Source organism: Cryptotermes secundus, unplaced genomic scaffold, assembly GCF_002891405.2.
Source record: "Cryptotermes secundus unplaced genomic scaffold, Csec_1.0 scaffold645, whole genome shotgun sequence".
Classification (NCBI taxonomy): Eukaryota; Metazoa; Arthropoda; class Insecta; order Blattodea; family Kalotermitidae; genus Cryptotermes; species Cryptotermes secundus.
The window spans coordinates 618,861-634,210 of NW_019723910.1; the positions used below are offsets into that span (position 1 = coordinate 618,861).

The 15,350-nt window shown below is 36.7% G+C and overlaps 1 protein-coding gene across 2 annotated transcripts in view; it reads left to right on the top strand.

Moving 5' to 3' along the window:
• LOC111862108 (exosome complex exonuclease RRP44) overlaps positions 1-14,962 on the top strand; it is a 38,360-nt gene extending 23,398 nt beyond the window's left edge. For both annotated transcript variants that reach the window (XM_023847233.2, XM_023847234.2), the window contains exons 8-18: positions 1,160-1,297; positions 2,507-2,653; positions 4,039-4,155; positions 5,405-5,525; positions 6,221-6,479; positions 7,808-8,051; positions 9,514-9,734; positions 11,429-11,597; positions 13,052-13,213; positions 13,916-14,038; positions 14,357-14,962. In XM_023847233.2, coding sequence (XP_023703001.1) covers positions 1,160-1,297; positions 2,507-2,653; positions 4,039-4,155; positions 5,405-5,525; positions 6,221-6,479; positions 7,808-8,051; positions 9,514-9,734; positions 11,429-11,597; positions 13,052-13,213; positions 13,916-14,038; positions 14,357-14,500 — 1,845 coding nt within the window. In that variant the 3' untranslated portion in view covers positions 14,501-14,962. The remainder of the gene's footprint in view (positions 1-1,159; positions 1,298-2,506; positions 2,654-4,038; positions 4,156-5,404; positions 5,526-6,220; positions 6,480-7,807; positions 8,052-9,513; positions 9,735-11,428; positions 11,598-13,051; positions 13,214-13,915; positions 14,039-14,356) is intronic.
• The last annotated feature ends 388 nt before the right edge of the window (positions 14,963-15,350 follow it).

The following is a 15,350-nucleotide window of genomic DNA, read 5'->3' on the forward strand; positions in this document are numbered from 1 at the left end:
TGGATGTTGTGTGGTGAAGAGAAAAATCGCTTTCTGGGTATTGAAACCTGACCATTCAGCCTTTAGCCCATCACTGTACAGACTGAGCTGCCCAAAGCAAATTATCCGTCATATTTTTTTGACCACCACCTTTTCACTGGTATTTTCAATTGACTTAATCCTTCCAGCCATACTGGCCCTGGAGTCGACTCAGCCTCCAACAGAAATGAGTACCAGGAATCTTTGTGGGGCGTAAAGGGCAGCCAGTGCATAAGGCTGATAACCTTATTGCCATCTGTGTGCCGACTGTCTAGAATATGTGGGAACCTCAACCTCTCACACCCCTATGGGCCTTCATGGTTTGTTACAGGGTCAGCTTTACCTTGTCTTTACCTCCCTTTGTATAAGCCATGCACACCAGCTTTTGTGGAATAAAAAATACAGTTATGTGTATGTGAATTTATTAACTTATTAAACTACACATGTGGTAGAGTTTTGCATCGTACATAGTGTCTTGAACTTTAGATATGTTTTTTTTTTTTTTTTTTTTTTTTTTTTCTTTTTTATATNGATCTTACATCTTACTGCTGAGAGATACTTGAATTTTTTTCTGGTACATAAATTGTTTTACAGAAAGCCCCTCCATCTGTCCTCAGTTGATACCACACACCCAAACTGCCACTTCTCAATTATATTTACAGAGCTGTCTTCTCTTCCAGACACTAACATGCTTGTACTTTTGCCAGCAACACAATATACAATTTATTCTGTTTCTTGAGTTATTTTCACTCGCATACTGTCCATGAAAGATCTTAAGAAATGCATGCTCTTAGTACTCAAGTTTAGCAGAACATGTGCATGCCACAGATATAGTACGTTAGCAATTTACAGAATGTAACTATAATTAAATAAATAGCAAGTGATATATGTATGTGTATGAAATTACAAAAGGTAGCTACCTACATGCACCATCTAACAACAAGAAAGATCTTTATGTTTAAAGTATGTTCTGAAAGAGCAATATTTTTCCTTATCACAATGGTTATTCTCTGACCTTGATTGGATATGGAAGTCTGAACAAAGAGAATGTAAATGACTAACCTTATATATGAGAGTGAAAGTGTTAAGTACTAAATGTGTTTAAGTTCACATGTTAACAATGATAATATTTCTTTTGCAGTCAGTGCGTCATATATTTGTCCCTGCTGAAAGAAAAGTTCCGAAAGTAAGGATAGAGACCCAACAGGCAGATATTTTAAGTAGCCAGAGAATTATTGTAACCATTGATTCTTGGCCACGTAATTCTAGGTATCCACTGGTAAGTAAATACAAGACCACCTTTTACCTTTACTTTGCACATTGAAAATAAATTGCAAAGATTTTTATATTTTCTTGTGCCATGAAAATTACATTTGTTCTATTTATGAGATGATGTGTGAACTGAAAGTATGTACTTTATCAGGTAAAAAATTAGTAATATGAATTGTTGATAGTAATGCTAAATCATACAAATACATATTTGAAATTAAATGGTGAATTTAAAGCAGTGTTGAGGTGGTACCTCAAATAGATGGGCTGGTGTTAAAACTTTGGAAAATACTTTGGAAACAATTAAGAGGACATTAAAAGAAGTTAGGAAATTTTCCACAATGTCAAGATTTTGGTTAAAATGAGCATTATGGTTCAGTGTATTACCTGGATAAGTAATACAATTATTATTATTTAAGGTTTTCTCCTGGAAAGAGTTATGTTAGCTTATAGTTGGATTGCTTCAGTAAAAATCTTGAGAGTTGCTTGTGACATAAATGATTTTAAATAGGGATATAAACCTGGGATCAGATTCTATAGAAATCCATCTTGTTCATGTTGAAGGACAGGAACTGTAATTTCTTTGCAGATTCACTAAATGTTCTACATGAATATAATAGTTACTTTGATCAGTATTAAATATGTAATGGGTTCATAAATTGGATCAAATGATAATATATATGAGTGAGTACTTGGTATCATCATCAGTAATCTGTCAGGCAACAGGTCCACAGTCTCTTCCAAAACAGTTTCTCCACTTAATGCGATCTTCTGTTTTTGGAAAGAGACTATCCAGGAAAAGTGATAATGTGGTAGTTTTTCCATTTGCTTTCCACATCGCAGTACAACAGCCGTTCAAACCACTCTGGTCACGCCTGTTGCTATACGAACTTGAACCATCTCGAGCATCATTTGCTCTGTGCTTCAAGTCGCTGCTGATGACGCTGCTTCCGACATCAGTTTTTGGTGTCTCTCTTCGTCTGATGCCTACCCTTTGACCTGTCCAGCAAGGGAGGCCCTGCCAGTAGCTACGCTACCGCAGGTATAGCTCTCAGGGTCCTTGGCATACTCAAACCCCCTCACCACGATAAGGTGGAGACACCAAGGAGGGTTTTTTTTTTAATTAATTATTAATTAATTATTTATTATTTTCAGAATAACAGTTTTGATACTGATTATTATGAAAAGCTGTTTGAGACACTTTGTGCTTTATTTCCAGGGGCATTTTGTACGGGCTCTAGGTACAATTGGTGACAAAGACACCGAAAATGAAGTTCTGCTCTTGGAACATGATGTTCCTCATAGCAAGTTTTCAGAAGCGGTTTTGAGTTGCCTCCCTAAGTTGCCATGGGTTATTACAGAGAAGGTAAATTGAATATTATTCTTCTTTCAAGTGTTAGGCCTTAAGGCCTGTTTTGTTGTTGAGTATTTTCTCCACCTCATTGTTAATCACCCTACTGATCTTTTCCCCTTGAGTCCAGTCAGGATAGCTGAAAGATGGCATTCCCCATCCCCTGGCCTATAGCCAGCTGGAAGGAATGTTATGTTTTCAAGCCTTATAAGAAGGTAAGTGAAGTAGGGTGCATTTTCACTGGTATGGAGTGACCCAGATATATTTTACTCCAATAATTTCCATCAGTAATGTGATTTATTCTCCAGAGTGTTTCAGTTTAGAGTATCTAAGCATCAAAGGTAAGGTTCGTATGCTTACATGAGTGGATAGTAAAGTCTACCAAATGTAATACATTTAATATGAGAATATAAAAGTTTTCCTTTACATGTTATAGCCACTACTGGCAATCACCAGAAAGTGTAGCCAACACTACAAAGAAATACTTTACATATTTTGAACATGTAAAGGCACACTTTTCCATTGCCATATTATGCATGTTATGCTTGATGGTCCAGGAACTCGGATAGCACTGTTGGTATACTGACTGGCTACGAGCTGGACAGCCGAGAGGTCAGTTCGAGTCCCGGTGGGGTCAAGAATTTTCATTTATCCATGTTGTCCCGACTAGCTCTTGGGTTCACCCAATCTCCTATGCAATGGGTACTGAAGGCTCTTTCCTGGGGGTAAAGCAGTTGGGGTGAGAAGCTGACTACTCCCAACTAATGCTGAGGTCAAGAAAATGTGAATCTAAACATCCACTCCCCCATACACCTTCATAGCATAGTGCTTAGTTATTTAAGCACAAGGGCAACTTTACCTTTTACCTTTTACACTTGATGGACCTTACCACTGATTCTTGTGTTAGGAGTTGTAACAGCTCAAGATGACTTTTTATACTTGATTAAACATTCTTGAAAATAGTTACTGTAGGATTCAGACGATGGTGTATAACACACAGAGATATTGGGTTTTCGGACTTTATCCATCGTCCTGGTTTTTAAGATAACTAAGAAAAAAACACGTTGTTTCGGAAACTGGATCTGTTTCCTTCCTCAGGTGAGGGAAAACACCTATTCTGTTGGGGTGTGATCCAGTGATTGAGGCTAGCTCTTTCTAAAGGACCCAACAGGATAAGTGTTTTCCCTCACCTGAGGACGGAAACAGATCCAGTTTCCGAAACGACGTGTTTTTTTCTTAGTTATCTTAAAAACCAGGACGCTGGATAAAGTCTGAAAACCCAATATCTCTTTTCTTGAAAATGTATGGTGTGTATGTGTTTCTGTGTGTCATGCGTGCATGTGTGTATTTAATTGAAATATTTCAGGTCTCTGTTATATTTTGTTGCTGTTCTGTTGCAGGATGTTCAGAGCAGAGTTGATTTGCGACATGTGGATATTTGCTCTGTGGATCCTCCAGGTTGTACTGACATTGATGATGCTCTTCACTGCAAGGAACTGGAAAATGGAAATTATGACGTAATAATCTAAAGATGAAAAACTCTAGTTTTATGGAGTGTTCTGTTTGGGTGTGAAATTTGGACTGCATTCTAAGGAAAGGACAGAAATTGAAATCGTTTGAAAACAAAGTACTGAGGAAATCTGAGGGTGAAAATATGGGCTGATGATGACTCTTATGAATATATTAATGAGTCTTCAGGCTCTCTGGCAGACAGGGTATTTCTTGATTAGCTGAACAATTGCTGTCTTGTCTAGGTGTATGAATTAGTGACTATATATAAAGTAATGTTTTATTAGTTTATTTGAAATATATAAATCAATGAATATGTCAATATTTATGCTCCTCAGACAGAGTTATAACAGTTCTGTTACTAAAAAGATGGCTATGGATTTGATGATGGTGATCAGTTGCTAGCAGAGGTAAATTTTTGTGCCCACTACCACGTTCTCCATAATAAATGGCATCCTGTAAGGATAGTTTCCTAGGCAACTTAAGCATGAATCATTGCCTCTAATGCTGAGGTTAAAATTGTGTTCTTTACTGCCTTGAGCCCTGTTAGTTAGTCACTGGTTTTCTCTTAGAAATAGTGAATTCCTTCTCTCTGCCCATAATAAGGAATGCTCACTTTCTCTGTCTCTTTGTGTGTAATAGTGTTATCAAGAACCTAAGATGCTTTGAGAATTTAATTTGCTTCAATTAGTACCAGTTATTTTATCCATACCTTTTGTTATTTTGTGATTTGAAAGAGATTTGTTCCTGTAGACATATTAGAGACATTGTTTTAACATTATGTACACCTGATTATTAGTTCAAATACGTATACATGTGAGTGAAAGAAAAACTATATGGTAGGGTTGTTCCTGTGCTTAATTAAACATGGCATGCAGACATCTGAAGGAGTGGAGGTATTGCTCCAAGCATTCTTAATCTTAACACTAGATGGAGATGGAGGGGAGTGGTCATCTTCATGTCCTGACTGTTGTATCCCCAGGGATAGAGCCCCAGATATCCATTGGATAGGATGATAGTGGAGGGCTTTGTGAACACAGTAATGAATCTTTGGGTGTTATAAAAGTCAGGGAATTTTGTGACCAGTCCTGTGTGACTGTCAGATTGTCAGGAAAGATTGTGAACCATGGAGATATGTCCTGATGCTGGTTGACTAAACTTTTGTTTGACAGTCATAAACTGGGCATGAATTGTATCTGGTGGGTGTTCTGCTGATACTCGCTATATGTTTATCTTGTGACAACTGTTTTTGAACAGGTGGGCGTCCATATTGCTGATGTGAGTCACTTCATTAGGCCTGGCACAGCAATAGACAAAGAGGCCGCACTCAGAGCAACAACTGTATATTTGGTGGACAAGAGGATTGACATGGTACCAGGTCAGTAAATCTTACAAGGCACAAGAACAATGGCAATGATGATAATCTGATTTATAATCACAGCCAAAAGAATTTAACTCTGTCATGATTCAAACTTATGACAGTCTTTGCAGAAGTCCAGGAGGTTAGTCTGTGAGCTAAATTGAAGCTTATTGTTATATTATAAATTTAAATTACCTAAATAGGACACTAAGAATACAAGATTTGGAGGACTGGAAGTCTGTAATAGAATAGTAGGCTTTATGAATTCTACCTGGAGCCCCTAATAGTTGATTGAGGCACTGTGCTACAAGCTGGAGGGTCATGGGTTCAATCCCCATGAGGTCGTTGAATTTTTCAGCTGACCTAATCTTTCCAGCAGCACTGTGGCCCTGGGGTCAACTCAGCCTCTAGAATGAGTACCACGAATCTTCCTGGGGGTAGAGGGTGCCCTGAATGTAAGGTTGACATCCTCATCGCCATCTGTCAGCCGATTGTCTAGAAAATGTCAGAGCTTCAACGTCTCACAACCCTGTGGGCCTCACGGCCTGTTACAGGGGTAGCTTTACCTTCTTACTTCTTGTTACAGTGCTGCAAAGTAACTTACTTGTAATTTAATTATTCTTATTTCCTCATAAGATTCTGCATAATTGGAAGCATACAAGTAGGCACTGTAACGAACCACTGTAAACAAATATGCTACTTTTTATTTTTAGAGTTGCTGAGTTCAAATCTGTGCTCTTTGCGTGGAAATGAAGAGAGATTTGCTTTCTCCTGTATTTGGGAATTGACCAGTGAAGCTGAAATTGTTAGTACACGTTTCTGCAAGAGCATCATTCGGTCACGACAGGCCATGACATACGAGGAAGCCCAAATTAAGATAGATGATTTAACACAGAATGACACTTTATCAAAATCGCTCAGAGGACTGAATTCGCTTGCAAAAATCTTAAAGAAGAGGAGAATTGAAAATGGGTATGTAATTACACAGTGTATGCCTCAGAATGATGAATTTTTTCATATTTAATTTGCATGTAAGCATTAATGTCACTAATCTCCAAATTAAGTAGGGCTGGTATTAATTATATCATGCTTTATTGATCCATATTTAAAGGACGTTGACATTACAGAGAAAATATTTTATAATATCTTCGGCATAATGTTTTATTATATGTAATATCCTTTCACCCATCCTTCTGTTCTCTGTATCTGGTGTAGTTGCCTTGACCAGTTTTTATAGTGTAAAGGAGGACAAATATAGTTTCACTATTCCAGAACAGTTTATTTTAAAGAAAATATATATGAAGAATGGATGTCTTTGGTAGTATTGCTTATCTACAATTAGCAAACTGTTCACTTACTGAAATGTGAACCTCCAGTATGCATTTCACAGGAATGTGTCATTTTCAGGTGCAAGTTCAAATCCTGCTGTAGTAGTATGTAGTCTCCTGATCAATGTCCTTATTCATCAGCAAGATAGCTTGATAATGTTAGTGTAGAATGGTTGTTTATGTACATACTTTTTTGTTATAGATGCATGATGATAAATGAGTAAAAGAGGCATCTTACAGTGAGAAGCACAGACTGTCAACCAAAATACTTTAGAATACTAAAACGTAGGCATATCAGATTTATGTGTTGTTCACAGAAGAGAGGTGAAAGTTATAAAAAATTATGTTTTGTGGACTGGTGTAGTCATACATATAGCCCAGGTTGTACTAAGCTGTACATGTGGCCTCAACGCTTATCCTGTTTGTCACATGAGCAACAGTGACGCCCTTTACCCATATATCAAAAAGTGTGTTCTCATATCCCACAAATTATTCATTCATTGTTTTATTATACCATTTATAATTGTATCATTTTATGCAGGAAGGGTTAGTGGACAAATACTTAACTGTGTAGAATATCAACTTTGTTTAGTATGGTGTTTAGACTGAACTGAAATGCCTATTGGCTTTGGCTGCTCTAAAGTGATGCCTATATTATAACAGTTCTTGATCTGCTTTATTTGTACATGACACAAAAGAGGCCAAGAAGAAATTGTTACAGATATTTACAATGATGTATTGTCTGGTATTTTAATTAAAGAAGTCAATAATAGTTCACAGACTAGTGGTGTTGGTTGTGTTTACTTTTGTTCAGTTGCATTGTGTGAAGATTTTTGTTTTGTGAGATGTCACTATAAGAAACATTGCCAGACACACTTCTGTAGCTCAAAATAGGATAAAATCTGTTATTCACAAATAAAGTGAGAGCTGGAAGCTTTGTTTTGTTTAATGTGTTATTAATTTATTTCACAGAGCTTTGGTGTTGGCTTCGCCAGAAATCCGATTCCAAGTGGACAGTGAAACGCAGGATCCAATTGAAGTGGAAGCAAAGAAGTTGCGTGAAACCAATTCAATGGTAGAAGAATTTATGTTATTGGCCAACATATATGTGGCCATTAAAATACTGGAGGACTTCCCAGAGTGTGCCATGCTACGGCGTCATCCAAAGCTTCCAGTATCAAATTTTGAGCCTTTCATTAAGGCAGGAAGGAATTTGGTATGTTACCAGCCTCTATCTGTGTATACTGCAACCATTCACTGCAAGATTAATCAGGGAATTTGTATGGTATTAGTTACATAGTTGCAGTTAACTCTCATTTTAATTCACTGTATCTTGACACACACACACAGAACATTTAACATGTTACATCTTAGTGTTTCATTTCATTTCATTTATTCTTTAAATTCAATAAATCCTTTTTGGCGAAGCCTAGGATGTTGAACAAGTCACAATGAAATCAAAACATACACGAGAACAGTGGTAAGCATGACGTATGGCAGTCAATTTTATTGTGTTCTACTGTGTTAGACATTGTAAAGAGTTGACAGAAGTTCGTATTATGGCTGAAACTTGTTGGATGAGAGTAAGACTGTTGCAGAGGATCTTTGTTTCTCTAATTTTAATTTCTGTTCGTGGTTAAAGGGTTTTTGAGGTCAGGATGTTTCACTTCTGTCTTTTCAGTTGAGTAGCTTGTTTCCAAAACATCCGTTTTACTCTGCGATAAACTCTTCAGTTGGTAAATAACAATGTAAACATGTTAGATGGTACTTAATTTTTTTTCCTTCAGAATATGGAGAATGTGTACTTATGGACATTATGTATAATGTTTAGTGTATACCTTTGAAACAAAACTTAATTGGAAATTAAGTCTGTTGCATTCTGGTGGACCATGAAACATTGGTGAAATGAATGTCAAATTGACAGAATTTTAAAATTTACAAAAATATTTTTTGTTTTGCATCCATAAGGTCATATAGTAATAAATGTCTTTGTTATGAAGTTCAGTTTAGCAAAAGTTTAAATTTAAAAAATAAAATTTAGTATATGTTTGTGATTGAAGTTACCACCTCCATTATGTCTGACAAAGTAAATGTTTAGAATGTAATCTCTGACGTACAGTATTTTTTCCTTTCCATGAATGCATAATTGAATGACTGTAACATAAAGCAACAAAGCAGAGAAACATCAGTGTTAAATTCATGAACTGGACATGTAGCAGAAACATTACAATTATAATGAAGTTCAAACTCAACTGCTATAGTATGACTTTAACCAAGAAAAATAAATTTCATGACATTAATGCAGATATTACACTGACTGAATGAACAGTAACTGTAGACAATATGTGAAATGTTTTATGGGGTAGTAAATTCACTTGCTTGTTCATTCATTTACAGAGACCATTTACAATTTTATATTAAAAGAATATAAACAGTTACCATACTTACAAATGTCCCATGCACATCTTCCTGCTAAAATAAGCTTAAATAATCATGCTTTAAGAGATGGTCTGTGGGGTTCTTTAAGCCCCCTGCTGACTGGTCAGCCTCCCACCCCTATCTTCCTCCCCAGGTTGAGTGAACAGTTAAGTAATTCAGATATTTACATACCAGTCAGAAAAATTCAGATTAGAAAAACAGAAAAATGTTTGATCTCATATCTGTTTTTTGTTACCTAGGGTTTTGAAATCAATAGTGAATCAGGAAAGGCTCTTGCACTGTCCCTTGATAATGCTGTGAGACCAGACAATGCATACTTCAACACTATGCTACGTATTTTAGCAACCCGCTGCATGATGCAAGCTGTATATTTTGCAAGTGGAATGGTGCAGAGGGATGAATTTTTCCACTATGGTCTTGCTGCTCCAGTCTACACACACTTCACCTCACCCATCAGAAGGTATGAGTTTCTGTTTTCGGTAAATTTAGCTGTCAGGAACTAAAATGGCAGTACAGGCAACTTTCATGTAGGACGCTTAATTGGTACTTAAAAGTAGAGTGATAATTGAGATAGTATTAAATGAAAGAAGTTTTTTCTAGAATTTAATTTACACTTCTGCAGCAAAACTGTTTGCCATTATATATGATCTTGAGTCTGTTCTGCCCTCTCCCATCCTCTCTACATCCCACTATTATGTTCCCATCGCTTCAAATTTCCAAATGGGCATTTTCTAAGATGGTTCTCTATCAGACTCAAGCCACATAGCCAGCTTACTGTTGCCTTCCAGAATTAATTCTCCTGTCAGTATTGCATCGTGTATAATATCAGAGAGTTCCTTACTAGGTAATATCCAAAATTGCTCCCCTTGACCATCTTAGGACTAAATTTTTTCTTGAACATTTTATTTTCAAACACTTCCTTCAAAGTAAAATACCAACTTTCACACCCCATGTAAAACAGCTGGCAAAATTCTTGTTTCGTATTGTCACGTATCCTGGTAATGCGACAAGTAATTAATGGGTTCTCTTGAGTGCTGAATGCAGTTATTGGACAATCACCACATGGATCTACAAATACTTGTAACTCTTCAAAATGTTACTGGAACAATAACACACAAAGTCTTTAACACTTCCACTCTTAGATGCTCCTTGTAGGAATTCGGTGAGCAGGTCTGTACCCAGTCTGTTCTCTTCTCTCTTGTTCTTGGACTGGGCTCCTACTACTACTAGGTAGGACTCTCTAGTGTATAATCTGTTCTGCCATCTTCTTCTGGTCAGTTCTCATGACCCAAGCTGGCTTTACGCCAACTGGATATGAAACACTCTGTGCAACAGTTCACTTCATTGTTTGTGCAGTTGTCATTGAAATGTGTCTTTCATTGCTGTGTGAACAGTCTTTACCTAGCTGTTATAATGGAAACTTTTCTGTATGTGTTGCCTAGAAATCGATGTCTCTATCTTAACCTCAGAGACATGTTTCAACAAGCCATTACCTAGCAGTGGATTTACACATCACAATATGTTCTGATTTTCATAGTTTTTGTTTCCCTAGGAATTAATGTAAATAAATATAATTTGTTGATGTGACTATCCAGTGGTTGGCATATTTATTCTCTGACCTTTTAAACACAGTGTTTCAGCTCATTTTAAGACATATATTTTAAACTGTAAGCTGTTTCTTTCTCAGTATCTGTAATTACAGTGTCCCATTATACATTTCTGATATATGATTGATCTCAAGGATCACAATTAAATGGAATAAGTAGGGCATAAGACTCGCTGTGCCAAGATAGTAACATGTGAAAACAGATAAAAATACGGCGCTAGGCTATATTTCCCGTAACTGTTTAGTCCTGGCAACAATCCATAGACAGTAAGACTACTATTAACACAACTGTTTTAGCCCACTTTTCCTTTCTTTATAAGGAGAGGTTTATGGTCTCATTATCTTTGTGCGTCATTTTACTGTAATAGCTTTTGAATCATGGATTTTCATGACATTTTATATGCACATCATGCCATTATCAGTTGCCACTCAACCTTGTTTATGTCCTGTCAGTAATAGTAACTTTATGGCAGTGTGTCTTATGCTTTACTGATCCTGAGTTCGGTTTCTGACCACTTTGTTGAAGTGCAACTGTTACTACATCACAGGTATGCAGATGTTATCGTTCATCGTTTGCTGGCTGTGAGTATTGGCGCAGATGTCACATATCCTGATCTCCTGGACAAGAGGAAATCTCACAGTTTGTGTCACAACCTCAACTACAGGAATCGCATGGCGCAGTATGCAGGCCGGGCATCTGTTGCTCTCCATACACATGTAAGTCCAGTGCGATGGTAACACAGTGAAAACATCAGTGCAGTGAACTGCAACAGTCTTTTAAATTAATTTAAATGATTTTGGTGAAAATACATCATCAGCTTAGTAAATTATTATAGTGTGCATTATTTAAAACAGTATGTTTGTTGTTTTTTGCAGTTGTAACTAGATTTAGTTATAACTGTAAGCCTGCCTGTCTCTGGTATGAACTTTTTACATATATACACATTTATATCTTAGGGTATGCTAAATTTAATCATTGATACAAGATATGACCATCAGTCTAGTTGAATTCAGTCTTAGTACAACTAGCACAGACACCATTTTATTTTACAGTGATATAACAAAGGAAATATTACTAGCTACAACGCTGAACAATCTAGTGGAAGAAAGTAGAGGTGGATTGAAATAATTTTAATTCAGATAGCTTTGCACCTTGTGGTGTTACATGAAGACAAGTTTCCAAAACAAGTGTTTTGGCACACAAAAAATCCTTATTGAATAAATGAAGCATTGTCTAAAATAATGTCACTTATATCCCAGATCACTTACTGTTATTTGCATGTATGCCCATTCTGCACTGAATGGAGGTTCAGTTCATAGAGCAAAAATAATTATATGCTTTGCAGTTGTCAGCATACCGTTATGAATGGCCATAAATAGTGAAAATTCTCGCAGGCACCCAGAACCCCTCTTAGAACACCAGGGTACACACTGGTGTACAACCAGTTGGTGATCACAAGGGCCCGGATTTTGATGACATGTCATCTTTTTTTCCTTGTATCCTATGCGATGCTCTTAAATATATAAATCTCAGATATGAGCTGCTGGTAACAGAAATGTAAATTTTTTGACATTTTTAGGTTTAAGGTCATTTTTTCATTTTGGGGGTAATTTTTTGGACTTTTACAGGTATTTCTTGTCATTTTTGGCCATTTTAGGGAATTTTCTTCATATGTTTTCTGAAATGTGAATAACATGGAAGCGAAGTGTTCATTCTTTTCTCCTTTAGGTCCTTTTTCTGAATGTTTTCAGTCATTTTTTGAATATTTTCAGGTCATCAAAATCCGGGCCCTGCATATTACATTTTTGGGTCATATTTTAGATCATTTTTCTGGATTTTTCGGTCATTTTATAGGTCATTTTTTAAATATTTTCAGGTCATCAAAATCCGGGTCCTGGTGATCACAGTTCTATAAAAAGGCGTTGTTGTTGTTGTTGTTGTTGTTGTTATAGCAAAGCTGGAAACTATTTGAAATGATTATAGACTATGAAATGCTTTCACTATTATCATATAGAAGAAATGTAACTACACTGCTGCCCAGTGTGAGAAAACAGAGGAGTTTCTTTCATACAGTTGGTGCTATTTAAAGTGAAAGCAGTAAGACTTGTGCCCTTTCATATGTATCAGAGGAGCCATAATTGTAGATACAAGTTTATTAATTCTGTTGCAGCTCTTCTTCCGAGGCAAGGTACAAGATGAGCAGGGCTATGTGCTATGCGTACGTAAGAATGCTCTCCAGATACTCATCCCCAAGTATGGCTTGGAAGGAACACTGTATGTGAGCCCACACAAAGGAGCGAAGCAGAATGTTACATTTGTTTACAGTGAAGAGGTATTGTATCACATCCATTTGTAGCCCATTGTGCCAGGAAAGCTAATTCAGTGCCCTTACTGGCTACAGGCAGGTCACCTGGGTTTGATTCACAGCAGGAGCAGGATTTTTTCTCCTTACCATCATATTCAGACCAGCTCTGCACCCCCTCTCCCTCAGTTTCATGTACAGTGCACACTATGGGCTCCTTCCTCAGGAATTAAGCAGCCAGAGGTTGCTGAAACTAACTCCTTGGAGTGGGGTCCGTGACAGGCTAAGAGTCATTCAGCCAGTCAAGATATTTGCTGTCTTGTACAGAACCCAAACATTTATTACCATATGTAAGATTTGAGGCTTCTTAAACTTTTTCTTCAACCCTGAAGATGGGGGCGATACGTTCCTCCGAAACGTCGGTTAACACCACATATACACGGTGCCAAATCCCAGAAGACTGCTTTCTTCATTTATTACCATGTTCATGACAGCCCACCATTGGACCCTATCCAGAGCCAGATGAATCCAGTTCAATACTAAGTTTTATTATTTATGGATTAGATCTTCATAGCAATTCCAGGAAATGTAACTGTCACTAACAATGGTTTATCTCAGTTATTATTTCTAAATTTTTGTTCTTTTCTCTTCTCTCAAGAATCTGATCATGGAGAAATGTTTAAAGAAAACAGAAGCATTTGATGATGTATAATTTGTGTGTTCTTTTTTAAGAAACAAACCCAGAAGTGTGGTGATGTAATTTTTCGGCCGTTTGATCCGGTTACTGTACAGCTCAGTTTAGACAGAAGTAATGTGCAACATGAGAAAATAGTTCTGAAGTTAGTTCACCCTCAGGTAAGTGCAATTTCATTGTTTGTTTTTTGTTTGTTTCTCCCCCCCCCTACACTTGCCAATTTTGTATGTTTGTGAAACATGTGAATTGCTGCTACCTCAATTTTAATTCAGGAGATGCAGAACTATGTCATTCTTCTGCAGCAACAGAGGGATCAAACTGATATAAGATAAATTTGCTCAAAATTTCAACACCTCGGCCTCTTAAGAGTTCAATTCTGCTCATGTATTTCTACATGTTTTTGCTTAGAACAAGAACTTATCAAAATGTGCATTTTCTGCTATCATAACAAGTGGACTGTATACTATTTTGATTTGTAGATCCCAGGGTTTAGTGTTCCCTCATTGAGCTCAGTGAAGCGGAAGGAAAGTGATGAAAATCTGCAAGAGGAAATGGAAATATCAGAAGTATCAGTGTCACCACCCATTGAAAAGATATCTACAAAGAAGCAGAAAGTTAAGTGATGTGAGCTCTCATGGAGAGCCTGTTGCATTGATGAGCTGGTAATGTATTTTTATGATAATGAAATTAGTGTGTGTTCATTCAGACAGCTGTCTCTCAAGAGAAAAGCATATGTCAAGGTTCTTTTTTAATTTGTGCATTCAGTATTTCTGGGGACTCAACATCAACAGCTTTTGTTCCACATGTTGCAAAAAGTAAAGTTTCATTATTAAAAGTTTAATTTTTTAAGTTACTACAGAATGTTATTTATATGAAACCTGAATCACAATGATTTATGATCATCCTGTATTAGATTTCAGATAGTGTGATTTATTTCTCAAAATACACCTATGAATATATACATCCCCCCCACTTTTCTGTGACGTGTTTTGTTTTATGTGAAGATAATTCTGGGCACTCCATGTCTAATGTTATAAGTTCAGTTAAGCTCATTACTTTGTGTAATACATATTCATACAAATACACATTTTGTCTTTTATTTTCTGATGTACATTTCATTCTGTGTACAGTTTAGATACGATTATTAAGAACACATTTTTGAGACACCTGTGGATCTTACTACAAATTCAGTTAACAATTTTTGTTGACAAGGTATAAACTTTTTTGTTATATGGTTTAGCAGATGTTTCAGTGAATATACAGGTGGAGAGATTAACTGAGGGGAAAATGGAAAACAGATCTGGGAAATCAGATGAGAGGAGGAGCATTTTGGGGAAAACAAAGAATGGAAAAGGTTTGCTGTAAGACGACTCACCCTGGTGGAAACATCAGTGGATGGCAGTGGTAGTGAAGTGTCAGATACCATTCTTCTCACATCACAGGTATTTCCCCAGGCTCCTTTTTTCTTCTGAT